This window comes from Chenopodium album, chromosome 9 (assembly GCF_948465745.1).
Source record: "Chenopodium album chromosome 9, dcCheAlbu1.1, whole genome shotgun sequence".
NCBI lineage: Eukaryota > Viridiplantae > Streptophyta > Magnoliopsida > Caryophyllales > Amaranthaceae > Chenopodium > Chenopodium album.
Window position 1 is genome coordinate 1566611 of NC_137842.1, and position 19263 is coordinate 1585873.

The 19263-nt window shown below is 30.7% G+C and overlaps 2 protein-coding genes across 2 annotated transcripts; one reads left to right on the forward strand and one right to left on the reverse strand.

Moving 5' to 3' along the window:
- The first annotated feature begins 3654 nt into the window (after positions 1–3654).
- On the forward strand, positions 3655–9554 carry LOC145558206 (arginine--tRNA ligase, cytoplasmic-like). The gene is made up of 18 exons (XM_081619359.1): positions 3655–3736; positions 3939–4010; positions 4117–4250; positions 4349–4424; positions 4570–4671; positions 4764–4979; positions 5291–5371; positions 5656–5739; positions 5871–5975; positions 6086–6264; positions 6439–6523; positions 6770–6956; positions 7119–7188; positions 8230–8299; positions 8697–8786; positions 8915–8983; positions 9073–9171; positions 9358–9554. Exons 2-18 carry the CDS (start codon positions 3993–3995, stop codon positions 9466–9468), a joined length of 1776 nt encoding a protein of 591 aa, XP_081475485.1. The 5' UTR covers positions 3655–3736; positions 3939–3992; the 3' UTR covers positions 9469–9554.
- A 755-nt stretch (positions 9555–10309) lies between these two features.
- On the reverse strand, positions 10310–18128 carry LOC145558207 (glutamine synthetase nodule isozyme-like). The gene is made up of 13 exons (XM_081619360.1): positions 17971–18128; positions 17808–17847; positions 17448–17551; positions 15980–16028; positions 15215–15321; positions 12327–12414; positions 12077–12205; positions 11703–11777; positions 11556–11609; positions 11364–11401; positions 11093–11252; positions 10872–10932; positions 10310–10627 (listed from the first exon to the last, which is right to left on the reverse strand). The coding sequence occupies exons 1-13, from the start codon at positions 18042–18044 to the stop codon at positions 10530–10532; spliced, it is 1077 nt and encodes a 358-aa protein (XP_081475486.1). The 5' UTR covers positions 18045–18128; the 3' UTR covers positions 10310–10529.
- Between the last annotated feature and the right edge of the window lie 1135 nt (positions 18129–19263).

Below are 19263 nucleotides of genomic sequence, written 5' to 3' on the forward strand. Positions count from 1 at the left end.
ATCGTCACAAAACACATAAAATCTTAACTAATTTTGTATCAATGATATGTTTTAAAATTTGACATATATATTAAAAATTTATCTTAAAATTCAATAAACAACCCGGGCATCGCACGGGCACAAAACTAATTAAAAATAAAAATACACAAAAGTTTTAAAAAAAAAAACCGGATGTATAGTAATTTAGTGTAAAACAGCCCAACTTAATCAAGTGGGACTCACTCCTTACACGTGTGAGAAACTCTTTTTTCAGTTTCCATTTATATTTTACAATCTTCCTTCTCTCTTCTTTAAAGGATATTTTTCTCTATCATTCCTTCCCTTTTCTTTACGGGAACAAATCACACTTTAATTTGTGTTTCTTCTTCCTCTCTGTTTTTCACTGATTTATAGTATTTATCTTGTTATTTTAATTTTTTTAAAATGTTTTTATTTTAAATCCACACATTCATTATAAAATCTAATCTAATATATATATATATAAAGGGGAGTTTTTTCCCGAGTTTTTAGAGAGCCATGTAGGATTTAATTTTCTTAGAGCGCCACGTAAGATTATAAATTTTTTTTGTAGCAAATCAAATAGTTTTCTTTTAGAATTAAATAATTCAATTGCCACATAGGAAAAATTGACAAATGAAATTTTTAAGTTTAAATTAATTATATATTATACATTATCAAAAATTAGAATTAAAAAATTAAAATTAAATTACCTTATTTATGATAAGTATGAACGTAAATTTGCTTTACTTAAAAAAAAAAAAAAAACTACCTTATGTACGATAAACATAAGAAGTATATGATAATGATAATTTTGCTTCATTAAAATAAAATTACTTTATCATTACTACGTGGTTTTTTATATAAAAATACATGTATATGAAAAAATATTTTAGGAAGTTAATTTTAAGTAAAGATAGCTATGATCATTGGTTGTTGATAAGATGCGTGGGATTATTTCCCAATTGAGGAGCAACGAAACTGTGAAGAAGAAAGGGGGTCTGACTTTGAGGATCTTTATATCTTTTTCTTTAATTTTAATTTTAATTTTCTTTTTCTTTTTATTTTATTTTTATTTCTTTTGCCTTTTCTTTTCTTTTTCCTTTATTTTCCTTTTTCTGATTTTCTTTATATTTTCCTTTTTAGTAAGGTAGTTCTTTAATTTTCTTTTTCTTTAATTTTCTTTAATTTTTATTTTCCTAGCTTAGTCTTTTTAATACCCATTTTTTGGGTTCACCAAGTTGGATTATTATTGGAATATTCGTTTTTTTTAATCTAATAATTTTTCTTAATTATTATATCATCAAAATATAATAGTATAAAGGATAATAGATAATGACAAATTTATTGTATAAGCTTAAAAGATAGATTTTAATAATAAAAAATTAAAAATATTTCATAATCTTATGGTAATACCCTACTATTATAAAGTGACGTATAATGCAAAATCAATCGACATCAAACAATTTCGTGTTAGTAATTTGTGTCAAATTTAAATCATACATGGTTGGGTAATTCATAATTTAACTTATATATATAATTGTTACTTACATTATATAATTGTTACTTACATCGTGTTTTTATTTGAAATACTTTATGATTATTCGCTTATGATTTTATGTGCTATTTTTTTCCTACAGATTTAATTTGATCAGAGAATTAAATTCGAGCAAAAATAATTGGAAAATCAAAGTACGAGTTTCTCGGCTGTTTCACGACAAACATTCACTGTGACGAAAACTATTGAACCAAGTGTACTTAAGGTAAGTTTTGATGAAAATTATTGAAACAAGTGTTCTTAACATATGCTTTTCATTTAAAGTTTTGAAAAAAAATTCTTAAAAATATAATTATTTTATTATTCTTTAGAAAGGACAAGGAAGATGCAACAATGAAAGAAAATCATACAAGTCATAAAGTTAAGGAAGATAGAAAACGTTCTCATGATGAAACTGATAATTATAAGGAAGATGACAACGATTCCACCAACAACCCATTTAAAAAAGTGAAGGTATATACTCTTTCGGATATTTGTTGCTAGATATTTAACTTTTAAAATATACTATTGAATTTACTAACCATTTATATATGTATAGGGGCGAAAGGATATTTAAACTTCATAAGTATCATCCATAGTTTAGTAATTAAATTCATTAGATAGTTATTAGAAATTTTAGATTTATGCCAATAATTTATTCGTGAGGATTTTTTTTTTCATATTTTTTGTATGGAATCATATTTGTAGCTTTTTAAACTATGTTGTTATTTATTATTTATTTATTTATTTAGCTATTTATTTAATTATTATTACCTAATCTATTACTATTAAATAAATAATTATTATCTAATAAACTCTTTCAACATGGTTGACCTAACAATTATAGGAAAAGGTAATAAAATAATTTTGAAGCAATATTCAATAATTGTTTTAAAATTAGAGTGACACAAATATATATATATATAAAAAAGTGACACAAAAAATGATAGCTATGAAATATAAAATGAGTATACTGTACTTTGTAATTGTATTCACGTTTAATTATAGTGGTGATAAAGAAAACATATAGTAATTTGTATACAAGACTATTTTAAATACCTATGTATGCTTCACAAAAAAAAAAAAAAAAAAAAAAAAAAAAAAAAAAAAAAAAAAAAAAAAAAAAAACCTATGTAAGCAATCTTAGCACCGTATAGAGTTTTCATGAGTTACCTAAATTTATATTATTAATTAATTGAAATGATAAATTTTAATAATCTTTATAATTTTAATAAATTTAACAATTTAGATAGTGAAATACACTTTTCTAAAATATAATAATTATAATAGTATAAGTATGTCATATAATCCTTACTCATCTCTATATTGGAATATTTGTGAATGTCAGGCAGCCACGAGTAAGAGTTTTACTTTCTTTCTTTCTTTTTTTTTTTTTTTTTTAATATTTTTTAAAAAGATTTATACTTAAGATAATTAAATAGATTTGACTATTCAGTAGTATTTGATTGTTAATTTTACTCTCTTCAATCGTTTCATAATAAAGTTTTAAGAAATTAAAGGGTAGTAGCTAAAGGAGAATTTTATAAAATATAAAGTATGAAATTTTTTTTTTTTTTTAAAATTGACTCAAAATTTTTAAACCTATGCACGGGCTTAACACCTAGTGTAATATATATATAAATACGGAGAAAATAATATACTACGTACAACTAATAAAATAACAAATGTAATCACACAAATATGTTTTAAAAAATACAAACGATCCGTGCATCGCACGGGTTTCATCTAGTTATTATATACCGGGCGCATGTAAAAGTTTTTGATAGCTACTAAAAAACTATATGATAAAAGTATTAGCTTTCGAAATTAAAGGTAAATTTTGAGATAGTTATTAAAAAGTCCTAAAATACTATCCACTGAATCAAGGAAATCTAAATTTAATAGCGACGGGTCTCTTTTCTTCCTAACTAACAAAATCCTATATGACCTCAAAGAGATCGAATTTCTTGTCCAATACGGAGTAGGTCTCAAAAATACACTCACCCTCACATATATAAACATTCTTCTTTTCACCTCACATACTACGTATATAAACATTCTTCTTCATCCTCTTTCATCATTCAAAAATAAATAAAAAATACAGTACCCTGCTCGTTGTTCCCTGCCGCTTCCACGTCACCACCACCATTCTCCGGCCGCCACTTTCACCGGAAGAACACCCTCCACCGCCCGACAGAAGCGGTTACTCCTCTTCCCTCCTTCTCTCTTAAAAGTTCACGTCTTTTTTATAAAATAAATTGTTAAACTGCTAATATTATTATCGTGGTTTCAAATAATTTGTTAGTTTACTTAAATTAGGGTTTTTTAAATTATTTACAAACAATTCAAGTTTTGTAATTTGTTTATTAAAAGGTGCTGAAATTAATTTATTTATTTTCGTCAGAAAAATAACTGGAATTTTCGTAACGTATAATCTGAGATTCGAGAATTCTCCAATATGGAAGCTAATAAAGATGTAAGTTTGAATTTCTGATTAGGGTTTTTCATATGTAATTACAAATTTACAATTACAATGTTTTGTTGTTACACTAATATGGCATGGTATGATGATGATGGTACAGGAAGAATGTGGGGGGAATATAAAACAGTTGTTAGCACAAATGTTTACAAGGTCTCTTAAAGGAACTTTCCCGAATGAGGCTTATGTACAGCCGCAAATCGCGATTTGTAACGAAAATTTTGGTGATTACCAATGGTAATTTAATGTCACATTGTGTGATTGATTAGTGTAGTTAATTTAATTTTGTGGGCTAGTTTTTGATAACTTTTTTTTTTTTTAAAATTTTTTTTCAGCAACAATGCTATGGGTTTGTTTGGAAAAATTAGGAAAACAATGCCTGAATTTAAGAACCCAAGATCAGTTGGTGAGGTAATTTTCTATATTTTCAGCTTCTCAGTAGTGAAATGGTTTTTTTTTTTTCTTTTTCAATCACATATAGTTTTGTCTTTGTTTTTGTTGTAATTGTAAGTATAATAAGAAAATTGTTGGTTTTTATTTCCTTGGAATTATGTAGGCTATCATGAAAAATTTGCCCGAATCGGATATGATAGAGAGTTGTTCTGTTGCTGGACCAGGGTTTGTGAATGTTGTCCTGTCAAAGACATGGTTAGCTAAGGTGATTGGAGTTTATTCGCGTTAACTTTCAATTGTATCGTTTGGTTTTTGTTTTTGTTGCATTTTTATTAAGAATTTAGAGATGTTATGCAGAGTATTCAGAAGATGCTTGTAGAAGGCATCCAAACATGGGCTCCAAAAATGTCAATCAAGAGGGCTGTAGTAGACTTTTCTTCACCTAATATTGCTAAAGAGTTGCATGTTGGACACTTGAGATCGACAGTTATTGGGGATACTATTGCGAGGATACTCGAGTTTTCTGGTGTTGAAGTGCTTCGAAGGAATCATGTTGGTGACTGGGGTACACAGGTATAACTGGTTTTCTAATTCTGGTGTTATACTCTGATCTTATCATTGTGTCATCTACCTTGTTAATTTTCAAAACTGTCTTCTCAAAAGGGGAAAAAAAGTTCAAATTGGTTGGGTTTTAGTCTTGCAATTCTAATCGCGCAATGTCTTATATATGTGGTAACAATATCTAAAATCTTAAGGAAAAGTAGAAACTAATACTTTGTTACAATTTTTTTTTTTGTATTAGTTGTTTTGTTTTAATAACCAATTTCAAAATTCCATTATATTTTTGCTTTCACATGTATTTAAACCTTGGTTACTACATGTAGTTCGGCATGCTGATGGAGTTTCTATTTGAGCAATGGCCACAGTGGGAGGATGACAAAGAAATTCCTATCAAGGACCTTCAGGCAAGTGAAAATTGCTTGTAGTTACTTAGTAGTAGTGTCATATCTAATGTAAATCCTTTCTTCTTCAAACTTTTCGGTCTTTGGTGTTTTCATATGTTTTGTTTCTGAACTATTTTGATCTCAGAATCATGATTTGCTTAGTGTTTGTTTGGTTGGATGTGTGTTAGATGCCTACATATGGTTTATTGTTTTAAGATTTATGATCTTGTATGCTTGATTGGCCTGTGATAAGCAAAATAGTGGATGCAGATTTTGACTTGGGAATTTACTTGCTTTGTTTTTAGGACTTCTACAAACAATCCAAAAAAAGATTTGACAATGATGCCAGCTTTAAGGAAAGGGCACAAAAGGCGGTGGTGAGCCTTCAGGTAAACAATTGGACAACGTTTGCTAGTTTATTTTAGTTGCTTAAAAGCTTGTATGTGTTTGCTGATATAGTCAAATATGAGTATATTTTCTTTATTGGTGTTCTATATTCATTTTATTTGCTTGTGCACAGAGTGGAGAACATAAGTATTTGAAGGCATGGGCTCAAATATGTGAAATAAGTCGTAGGGAATTTCAGAAAGTTTATAATCGTCTCAAAGTTCACATAGAGGAAAAGGTATTCTGTACTTCTATTCATACTTACTAATTATTTTTTATTAGCTTTTAGATTATTTCTATAGTTTGAGCTCTATGCTTACCATCTGCACATTTTCCTGCACAATTCAGGGTGAAAGTTTTTATAACCCTTACATTCCAAGGGTTTTGGAGGGCCTGCGGAATGAAGGATTGATTGAAGAAAGCGAAGGAGCACAAGTTATACAGATTGAAGGAAAAACCATTCCTCTTATCGTTGTCAAGAAAGATGGTGGTTTTAACTATGCTTCGACTGATTTAACTGCTCTTTGGTAAGTTGTGTGTATTTAACTATACAGCATGTGTTTTTAAAAGCGCATTTTTGCCATAACCTTACTCTTGTATGTCTTCCCAAAATTTTCATAGCCTCTTTTGCCCTTTGTAGGCTTTGTCGTTTGTCTAACTTTTACCTCCGAAATGACTGTTATTTTACTAATTTCAATTAGGTACCGCCTAAACGAAGAAAAAGCTGAATGGATTATATATGTAACCGATGTTGGTCAGCGTGAGCACTTTGAAATGGTCTTCCATGTAAGTATGCATAGTTATATACGGTGTGATTGTTGATATTATCAGTGCCTCTTTTGGAGGCTTTTGTTAGTACATTATCCATTTATTATAATTTTTATTCAAGGATTAAGCATAACCTCCTTTTTTTCTCACTGATTTTATTGAATGTAATTGTTTACTTATTTGTAACAGTATCTGATGCCTTGTACTTGAGTGCATCTTTTACTTTCGTGTCTTGTTTAATATCTGTAATTTGATATTTAACAGGCAGCAAAGCGAGCAGGGTGGCTTCCAAGTGATGACAATGCATACCCTAAAGTTACTCATGTGGGTTTTGGTCTTGTGTTGGGGGTTGATCACAGGCGTTTACGTACTCGATGCAATGAAGTAGTTCGTCTGGCTGATTTACTTGATGAAGCAAAAAAACTGAGCAAACAAGCACTTATTGATCGAGGTGCAACAAAATAGATACGAATATTGCCTATTTGATTCCTTTAATTTGAGCATCCTGTCTTCTGAATTTATCTTGTTTCCTGGTGGTCTTAACTCTAGAAATTTTCATCTTTATATCTTAATATTCAATTGTAGCTTACCCAACCAAATTAATCCCCGATAGGTAAAGCAGCGGAGTGGACTGAGGAGGAGCTGGAGGAGACTGCTGAAGCAGTGGGTTATGGAGCTGTAAAGTAAGTATTTGAATTCGCTGTTGAAGTCCCTTCCATGATACATCTATTCACTGCAAATTTGCTTCACTTTCAAGATGTGTATAACCAACAAGTATTTATTTAGTTACTATGGTAGGACAGGATGATCTGAGCTTCAAGGTTTATGAGTGAATTCTAACTTGGAACCTAAATGCTCAATACTAACCTTGTCACACCGTAGTTTTTTACAATAATGTCATTTGAACAAAGCCTACAATATCATGAATTGATAGTTAGCAAACTTTCATCAGCTACTTGCCATAAACAGCCTTCTAGAAGAGGTTCTGTTTTACTAGACTCTTCACTTTCACACTTTCACCTAACTAATGAAAATGCCAAACTCTTTACATTAACTTGAGATGCCACTTATGTTTTTTTTTTTTTTTTTAACTTAGCAATACAGATTTCCTGCAGAAATCTGTATTGCACCTTTTGTAACATATGGTGCATTATAGGCTATAAGACTCGTGTAAACTCTGTGTATCACGTCTCTTGTTTTATAAAGTGGCAAATAACACTGTCATTCCCCTCTTATTTTTCTATTCAAGACAAGCCATTTCAGCAACTAAGTCCCTATAATGCCTGCTATAAATTGACATGATTAGTGTGTTTTTCCCCATGTTTGGGCACACATATATGTTTACCATTGCAAGTGAAACTCTCTCTTTGAACAGCCTTTTGTTACCAGTCTTGCTCGAAGGTCTGCCTTTTGGGCTGGGCTGCACCATTTGAACCTCCCGGTATTTGTGACACTTAAGTGGCACTGGGGTGGTGTACTGATGGACGGTGTTGAAGTATTTGTGAACAATTAAATATATTTCGATTGGATGGAGACACTGAGTGAGTAGCAATTACTTGAAATAAGCAATTTTTGTGAACATTTTCATAAATCTTCACATTATTTGTGGTCAATTTTTTACTGCAACATTGCCTAATACGTGTTTGATGCAGTAATTTTATGGTACTTGTTCAGGCACTGATTGAGCTACACTGATTATGTATATGTTTGTTATCTTTTCTCAGGTATTTTGATTTGAAGGACAATCGATTCACAGATTACACCTTTAGCTTTAAGCTGGTGCTTAATGATAAGGTGCTTCTTGTTCTCTGTGATATTGGCATTCCCTTTCTCTAAATTTTTTGTCTTGTCAGAATACTACTTCTATGAAAAAGGGAAATCTTTAATGTTATTATTTATCATTACTCCCCTTATGTTGTTTTTTTCATCTAAGCTACTCAATTATTGGTCTCATTTTTAAGAAATTATGGTGAAGTATGAAAATTGACCTTTGAATTCAAATTATAGGAGTGTATTTTTATATTTACCTTTTTCAATCAATAAAGAGTACTCGCTCCCTCCATAATATGAGTCTGAGGCAAATAAAATTGAATGGAGGAGAAGTGTTTAAAGTTTTATATAGTTTGCATTTTCATTAAGTTTGCATTTCTTGTTGAGCTTTGTTAATGAAGCTTTGTCATTTTGGTGGCAGGGAAATACTGCTGTTTATTTGCTCTATGCACATGCTCGAATTTGTTCGATTATCAGGAAATCTGGTAAAGACATGGAAGAACTGAAGAAGGTGAGCTATTTTTCTCACTTGGCTTCCAAATCACATCCAGAAAATGTAGTGAAGCTTTTAAATTTCACTGGCTAACTGATGTTTTTGCATGCTTGCTGTCTGATGACTTTTCGGCTTGTTTGCTGTAGGTTGGGGAGATAGTTTTGGGCAATGCATATGAGCGTGCATTGGGGCTTCATTTGCTTCAATTTTCTGAGGTAAATATTAATTTTTAGAACACCTTTAGAATGTATTGCTTGTTTTAATCTTGGCATCTAAACAAGGTCTTGCTTTCCTTTAATTTCAGATTGTTGAGGAGGCTAGTTGCAATCTATTGCCTAATGTACTATGCAAGTACCTGTATGATTTATCAGACCATTTCACAAATCTCTATAACAACTGCAAGGTAAATTTATAATAGAATCACAACTATCAGACTATTTCTTTTATTTTTATTTTTTTAAAGAGAGTGTCATGTCTAATTTAGAGCCTTTTTTTTCCCATTGGTGGGTTTCCAATTGAGTTCCAAAATAGAGCTAGTCGGGTTTTCGATTTGTGCCATGTTTTGATGAGTTTAATTCATGAATTACAGGTGAATGGCTCGGCAGAAGAAACAAGCAGACTCTTGTTATGTGAAGCTACAGCAGTGGTAATGCGGAAGTGTTTTGAACTTCTTGGCATTACCCCTGTCTACAAGTTATGACAATTTTAAGTATTAACACTCTTTCCTCAACAACACCTCTCAAATCTCAACTCCTTGCGAAAGAAATTGTACTCTTTGTTTTTTTAAGCTGTAATAATTTTGTTCAATATGTAGAGCATTGGATTTTGTACAAATGATACAATAGATACACACATTTTGTTCAATATAATTGATTGGCTTCACTCGCTTTACACAATGTACTAAGAAAAGACTAATGGAAACTTGCATCAATTCCAAGGTCTTTTAGGTCAAAATAATCATGGCTAGATGCTATGACATAACTTGTTATCAAGGGGAGTTTTATGGAGTTAGTTTCTCTGGTAAGGTTGTCAAATTTCAGACAGTTCAAGGTAATGCTCATTTTCAAGTCATCACTCAGTTGGCACACACACCTGATAGGCTGATATAGAATTCGATTATGAGACGGAACTAGATAATCTTGATGCTTACAAAAGTTTTGTATATGATTATGAAGAGTAGTACTATTACTTGGTTGAATCAGTAGGTCAATTGTTAGTCATCCGGCAGGTTATGAGGATAGATATCCCCACGATGGATTACGATACCCCTTGGCTCCACCCTAGGCAACTCACAAGAAGATTCGAGGTATTTGAGCTGAATGTCGATGATGGGATGCTCGAGAAAGTGCCAAGCCTAGGCAATAAGTCAGTTTTTATAGGTGCAAGCTCTTCCTATTCTATTGAGGTATCTCTTGATGACCATGAACTGCATTTATATTCATCTGCGGATTTGATATAAGTGAAAATAAGGTGCACTCTATCATAGTTGTTGGGTATAGTACATTAACTTATTAGAAATTTGACTTTATCATTTTACGAAATTGAAAAGTTCCTGTGAAAACACAGGTTAAGAGAAGCACAAACCATATACTCCAACTTTTAATGAAAAATTATTGTTGTGACATAACAAAGTAGTACTGCTAGTACTAGGTTCACAATGCAAAGGCAGTCTAACCACAAATTCAACACCAAAGATAATCCAAATTCACATAATCATAAATGTTGAATTGCCCCAGCTAAATTTGTCAAAACCTTGCGCAATTAAGCATCAGCCTTCCCGAGGATGGTTGTTTCGGCAATCATGGAGGTAACCACGTAAGGATCCATGTTTGATGCTGGCCTTCGGTCTTCAAAGTAACCTGTTGATGCAACAATGTACATACATACGACTTTAGATTGCCATTGCTAATTTCCTCGAGAAATAAAAACTTACAATTATAGCTCTTATTTCTACCCAACTATAGCTATGTTACATCTGAATGTAATCCATAAATGTATGAACAAAGAATTACTATCGGTACCAACTTTTGAAAATTTGTCAATTACTATCGTGCTTATTGATCTCAAACACCAAGTAGAGCAAGGATTTTCAGAATTACACACCTTTGCCGTCTTTCTCTGTGTCACGACCAACACGAACAGAGGCACCCCTATTTGCAACACCCTGAAATTTGAAGCATTTACAACAAAATTTCAGTGTGATACTTAAAACATATTTCTGATGACAATAAATCAGCATCACACAGTTCTACTACTAGTACTTTGTATTAGATTTTTATAGTGAAAATAAGCTAATGCTTGATTAAAGTTATGATGAAATTTACCCAGGAGAACTTGGTAATGTCAGCTGTCTCATGACGACCAGTGAGCCTCCTCTCATTGCCTTCTCCGTAGGCAGCAATGTGCTCCTTGTGGCGGAGGCTCAACTTCTCGATGGCTTTCTTAATAACATCGATCCCACCATCACTCCTCATCGACTTAGTGCTGAAAAAATGATGCACACAATAAAGTTACAACCATAAAATCTACAATCTAATTTCAACTTCAAAGTTCGAACATTATTGATACTTGTACAAAGCAGAAATTTATAGTTACCTGTAGTTGGTGTGAGCACCAGCACCATTCCAGTCACCCTGTTTGTTTTGAGACGAACAAACACATAAGTATAAAAATATTCAAATTTTCTCGTTCATAGACAAACTCTTGGGTTATTTTTTTTATTTCATTTTTTTCTGTATTAGCTAAACGTGCAAAGAAAACAACAAAGGCAACTAGAATATGGCGAACCTTGACTGGTTTGGGGTCGAAAGAAACAACTACTCCAGCAATCTCAGCAATTCGCTGTTCATTTAATCAACAATGGATCAGACACAGAAATAAAAGGGAAAGAATGAAGGAGCGAATAGAGACGAGTAAGAAAAAAGAAAATAATACCTCGAGAATGTATCTAGCAACCCAGACTTGATCACCAGATGAAATTCCAACAGTAGGACCAACTTGGAACTCCCACTGCATGAAAGATTACAGCAGGCTTAATTTAAAACGGCGAATTATGTTACAAACAGGGAAACTACAGAGTACTAGTTAAACAAATCAACTTGAATTGCTAATTTTTCACCAAAGCATGAAGCAGACAGTACAGACTACAGAGTTACTTGGTCGGTCTGCTGCAAGAAATGTTGCTAACGAGGAATAAAAGGCGTTCGTTATAGAACGATGATTTGAGGCTAATGCAGAGGTAAATACTAAAAAAAAATGAAGAAATTTTTATGCTTGAAGTCTTAGGAAAAGAAAAGGGCATTTCATACCTGTCCTGGCATGACTTCGCCGTTAATTCCACTGATATCAATACCAGCATAGATGCAGGCCTTGTAGTGAGCATCCACAATGTCTCGGCCAAATGATTTATCAGCCCCTACACCACAATAGTATGGCCCCTAAATGAACCAAAAACATTGCACAAACACTTAGTCATCTAGACGCGAGTGCATAAAGATATAAGAAATCAAAAACATGCAACGAGAGTTACAAGTGACAAATGATTATTTACGAAATTACCTGAGGACCGGGGAAGCCACCAACTGGCCATCCAAGAGGCCAGTTAACATCCTTCTGAAGGAGTGTATATTCTTGCTCAATGCCATACCTGAATAGTTCGAATACACGCAAAACTTCAATAAAATACTTCTCAATTAACGACAAAAAAGGACTATAAATTAGAAAAATGTTTATATATACAAAGTGTTATGTTCTCAATTCCGGATTTCCTTATCATCAAATCTAATGACACTTCAGATGATTAACCAAATAATCATGTAATACACGTTCGTAAAAAGAGTGAATGGCGTCTTTGGCAATGTACATTAGCAGAGATTTAAAAAAACAGAATACATACTTGATATTTCAAAAGCGTTATCACAAAACACGACATCCTATTATTCTATACTACTTTCAAGATGTAACAAAGTTATTATGTCCCTTTCTACTATTACACGAACTAAATTTATATCAAAATGATTTTCGACAAAAAATAGTTGTTGATAAAAAGCAATAGCATCAAGCTAAGCAAAGACAAGACGTGACATTTGTAGCTCACGCGAAAACGACGTACCATCCGAATTATTAACGAGTGGTACCACATTAAATTACAAAGGCATAACACTTAGATAATTGATAAGTGCACAAAAATAAAAAGATAGGCACTCCTAAAACCCTACCTAACTTATTGATGTGTGAACACTTCAGTTATCAAGCACACCGTACTAGAAGACAGCTACAAAATAAAGATTCACATGTTATCCTAAAATTATTACTAGAATTTTTTTTTCTTACAAATAGATCAAAACAAACATAATAGAGTACAATGTTTTGGTTTGTTTGTTTTGATAAAGGAGCAATAACACCGATGCCATAATGTGCTCAAGCTAAAGGTTGGAGAGAAAATGTGTATAGAGGCCAAAAGGCATAGACCCCATCGTGTCACCTATTTGGGGGTCGAGACACCGCGATGGAATTATTTTCTTTTTCTTAATAAAGTTTCATCATCGATTGTTTTTTAAAAGGTACTCTGTGATAGAGTTATGAGAAAGAGAATGTTGGAAAGCTTAATTATATTGATGTGATTCCATGAGTATATATAGTACATGAGTAAGCAATATAATACGACTAGATACATTGGAGTACTTGTCTAGGAACATTAGCTAAGAATAAGGGATATCTTTGACTATCAATCTAAAGAGTAAATCAAGGGATTGCTAACTATAAACAATATCAATAAATATGATTTAATCAAATCCTTTACACTCTGTAGTTGAATAATGTTGTATTCTCACGATTTAGGAAAAGTGTGTGAATGTAAAAAAAAATGGATAAATTATAAGTGGAGTATGAATAATAATAATAGCATTTAAATATTTCACAAAGGTTTGAAAGTGTGTGCTTAAAAAAGTTAATTAGGTAAAGAGTTTTTGCCACAATGGAATAAATAAATAAATAAAACTGTTAAAACTTTATAAACAAACCAAAATAAAAAGTATTAAGATCATACAAAAATAGAGGTTTATACTTATTTGTAATTATAAATTAGTGGACCATAAACCCAAACCAAATTCAAATCAATTCTCCTTAAAAATACACTACTCCAAAAATAACCTAAATCACGTGTGAAATCCAAAAGAAGTAAAGGATAATTCAGACATAAACAAGTGCAGTACGGCATCCTCCAAATTACAAAAGCTAGATAGTACCATAATAGAGTATTATCTAAGATTCGTAGTACCTAGACTACGATGATACATCTTATAAATTATAAGTTTGCCGGAAATTCACCATATATAGTTTTTTCCATATTTCGTAACAATGAAAATCAATGAGAACTTATAGGATCCAGCAAATGAAGGTCAAAAATAGATAAAGTAAAAGCGAATAAAACTTTGAAAATTAGATTTCCACTAGAGTCTATTTTTTTTTTTTAAGCTCAAAATGTAATAACAACTTATTACTTGAAGTAACACACCTCTTAGGGTTTGTTCTCTTCAGATTATTTTCAGTTCAGTTCAATTTTTAATTTTCTTCTCTCGTAAAATATTTAGTTCACTTCAGCTCAACTCAGTCAATCAGAACAAGCCCTTAAAGTAGTATAACATCATGTAACATCATCCCCTTTGACAATTAAACATTTATGATTAAGACTATCACAATTTGTTGACGTGAGGAACATTAATTACTCCTTAATTTGGAAAGCAATCTCTTTAATAATAAAACAAAAAATACACCGTATATTAAAAAAAAAATTTAAAAAAAAACACTTTGTAGTATTAATTATTTCATTATTTTTTTATTTTAATTTAAACAAATATTAATCAATTTAAGCACACTAGTGAGTAGCAAGTCTAACAATATGGACCGTTGATTATTCATTTTTTTTTATTATACACCAAGGACCAAGCCACCAATTAATTAAAAAGTTTGTTAATTAATTAAAAAGTTTGGTGACTTTCATAAGATGATGAGCTTTAAGACTGACCAAGTCAATTAAACATTATACAAGTAGGACCCACATCAAACATTTATAATTAGTTGAGCTCCACTAGCTAAAGTTGAATCTATCTTTCGTACGCCTTCATTAATACTATTGTACAATTTTAGTGTCACACTATAAAAGATTCTACTTTCTATAGTATCAATCAAAGAGTGTCACAAACTTTCATTCAATTAATTATCTTTTTGACTAAATCAAAATCATACTAGTAATAATAATACTCCAGCATTATTATAATAATTGTGATAATTTATCAACCAATAGATTCTTAAATATACCACGAATATATAAGAGCTAACAACAAAAAAAAAAATACTCGTATCATAACAATTTCTTAGGGTCGTTATAAATTTGTATATTCTGGAGAATCGCGAAGAAAAGGAGTTTTAAGGATGAAAAATGGTACCATGGCTCCTCAGCAGCAACGTCGGGGTGGCTAAAGATTTTCTCAGCATTGTACCTCTTGTTTGTTGGAATTGGCTCACCAGCTGGGGTGTACGCATCACACATAACCTATTACATTAACAACTTTGTAAGGCCGTCAAATAAAAATAAAATAAAAAATAAATAAAATCATTTTTATTAAAGTAACATCATTAATGTCATTATCATACCAACGTAAGTTGTCCTCTTTGTACTTTTTTTGTTTTTGTTGGAGTTATCAAACGATAGTGCAATACATGTCAACCTAACTTTTATTCTTTACAAAAATAAAAATAAAATAAATTCCTTCTTCCTAATTTCCTATTGCGGTGAATAATGATATGTTGGTGAGCTTCTAATAATTCATAACTAGTGTGTAGCCCGGGTGTTGCACCGGTTGCTACTTTAGTTAGAACTTGTGATTATCAATTTACATTTATTTTTATGTTTACAACATAGTTTATAATTGACTTAGATGGTTAAGTAAGTATCTTTCTTATAAAAGGTTGGGTGTTCGAATTCCCTTATCATTACTTTTGAGATGGAGTAGGTGATGTGGCGTGGTCTACGTGGCACAGAGACGTTCTTAGTAACGCCTTTTAATATATTAGTATAGATTGTCATTAATCAAGCGATTTTGATTGGTTGTCGTAATAAAATAGTAAAAAATTTATAGCTTTGACTTTTCAAATAAAGCCGGTTTTGAGCTGTGTATATCATATTCCTTATTGAAAGAAAGACAACTCACCAGGATATTGTTTCCTCTTCTGAATGGATCCTTGAATATAGCTTGAGGGCTGATTAAAATTACAAATATATATTGATTAGAAATGGAAACAATTTCAAATTTAACCATTGTATATATAATTAACAATTTCAACAAGTGCACTATTATTAAATGTATGGGCATTAATTGCAATAACAACAATAGTTTACATTTTACAAGCATACTACCAAAAACCTATAGCAAGTGGAGTAGTACTCCATTGTACAACTAGTAAACACATTCAATCACTCTAATCAATTAAAACAATACAATAGTTGAATAGTCTCTCTTTTGCCAAAAAAGATAAACCAATAAGCATTTCTTGTCAAAGTTAAAAATTAACTTTGGGCTCGTGAAATCGTAATTTATCTTAATGGTAGAAAACGGCCCTAGACTGATAGTACTATTGGTATCGTAGGAGCTATGTCAATTATTTTAAAACAAAAAGAGTATGACGCAACCATCATACCACATTAACGAGGTCAGTCTCACAATCCTAATACTGTATGTTTAGAGGGACGTTTAAAACCACCTGAGCAATTATATTACTAACATGTTGCCAAATTGGTGAAATTGCCAATTAAACTTGACTTAATTTTAAATTAAAAATATAAAGGTACATTTAACCATATTTGATAGGTCCCCAAAAAACAGCTGGTGATAATTATGACTATATTAACCTACCGCACACAACTGATCACACGAATTAAATACTGATTCTCAATATTAATAAGAATCTTTCAAATACTTCCAACATATTTTTGTCAATTGATTCTTTTTCAACCTTGAATTTAAATCTACATGTATCTTTTTATATTTTTGGAATAATTATATACAGTGAGTACAATGTAAGTACCCTTTTATTTTTCCTAAGCCAGCTGTTAATCATATTAGTGAACGATTACCATCATCCCGCACATTTTATGATTTATTTCTACGTTTTATGTTTTTTTTTTTTTTTTTTTGAGTCACTACGTTTTATGTTTTCTATATAGTAAAATTTACCGAGTTACCCGTAAAAGAGATTACTGAAATGATTTTGATACATCAAAAAGTGACTTGAAACACTCATTATAAGAGCACATACTCTGATACTCCTCTCACATGGAAATGTGTAAAATATAACATTCAATTTTATGTCATTGATTTTTTCAAAAGTTAATGACTATTATGATTAAAAAAATAAAAAATTGATAAATTAATCCGTAATTTATACGGAAAATTTATTATATGGGTATCTCCAGAACAAATGAGGATATTTTTGGGACAAAAAGTGTAACAAACTCCGTGCCTCAACCTTAAAGAAAATTATCTTAAATTTATATATCAATTAAAAATTAGCATCAATGAATTAAACAAAACAAATCATGGTTAGCAACTTAAGCACATTAATAAATCAATCAAATTTAAAAAAAAAAAAATTATCACAAAAATAATTAAGAAAACTTACTAAATGATGACTTCACTGTCATCACCAGGGGCTTGATTGGTGCTTGATCCATCGTAATTCCATTTTGGCAATTTTGCGGGATCACTCACTGGCCCCGGCAAAGTCTGTATATTCGTCATAAAAATTTTATTTTATTTTACTATCATATAGAAATACTTTTAAACCCGATAAAATAATTTACAGTCAAAATAATACTCCCTCCATCCCTAAATTATATTTCTAAATTTAGCATTTATTCCTCACATAAAAGAGAGAAATATGAATGTAATTTAGGGACGGAGGGAGTAATAGAATATAAGAATACACTTTTTAACAGACTATGAAATAGAAAAAAGTATTGAAAAATAAAAAAATATATACCCTTGCTTTGCTTCTCATATCCAAGCCAGATCCTCCAATCCTGTGATCGATATATTAATTAGTCGTTCATCGACGAACAAATTATATTAAAATTATTTATAAAAAAAAAAAAAAAAAACAGAGTGAGATGAACAAGAAATTAAAAGGGTTTGATTAATGATACCATATGTATTCAGCAATAATTTTCTCAGATGTTTCTGAGAGATCAAGGTTAATGAGATCATTCAATTGAGACATTTTTTTTGTTTTTTTTGTAAATGTGAATAGAAAGATTCAGGAGAGAGAAAGTGATGAAGAAGAAAGAGAAGGGGAATTCAAGAATGAAGACTTTTGGTGTAGAGCAAGTCTATATATAGATCAAAGAATCTATACAAGAGGGTTGTTGCTTGGTGGATTAAAATAAGTTTTAAAAAATATTATTTTTTAAAAATATATTTTTATGCTTTTTTGAAAAAAAAAATTATATTTTACTTTATACTAGTATATATGTGTACACCGTTATGCACTTATGTGTGCTTTTGTTACATTTGACCGTGAACGGTTTTTTTTGTGTGGTTGGTTACATCGTATGGTCAAAGTTTTGACTTGAAAAATGTTGAAGAATTTAAGGAGAGTAATTTTTTATGACTATAAGCCTAGAATTAATTGTGAGTTTGTGACAGCTAAATTCGAACAAAGGTATTAGTTGATTAACACCTATAGAATTCTTCACCTACTTTAAAAGAAGTTAGACAAGTTACAAGTGTAATTGAGGTACAATTTGATCTTAATTTGTGTTGACTCGTCAATAGCATGACAAATGAATTTAAACTAGCGTTTAATATAGCGAACCTGCTACAATAACTTATTGTGAGACAGTAAAAATTATGCCTAAAAGGATAGGGGTCATCTCAATTATTGTAGTCAATTATATAACATCCTTCTTTGGAAATATAGATCAAGGAAATTCCATTATTCCAATTCCCAAATTCTAAGAATTAGAATCAGGATGGAATCATAAAGAATCTCATAGAATCCCATTAATTTGGATAAGAATCTCGTAAATACTTTGTATTTTGATTTGTTTCACATTTCATTTTCAGATGCCAAAAATGGTATTAATTATAAATTTATAATAGTACAAGTAGAAGATTATAGCGATTAAAACACTACTACCTGCTGATTAAGAGTATCAGATACAGATATAAGTCAATGTATCAACTTTAAAGCTTATTTTACATAATTATATATGAAAGTTCCTCAATACTTTATTATAAATTTGTGATTAATTCTTGGTTTTTTTTTTGGACAAAAGACTATTAAGAGATTTACTTTTTTAAGAATAATTAAAACATAACTCAATAATTGATTTCAGACTTTCATTTTTTTTTTTTTTTTTTTGTAAGCGTGTGAACAATAAAATTTTAGTAAACTTTGGAAGAATCAATATTATACTTAGCGTAGTACACCCAAAATA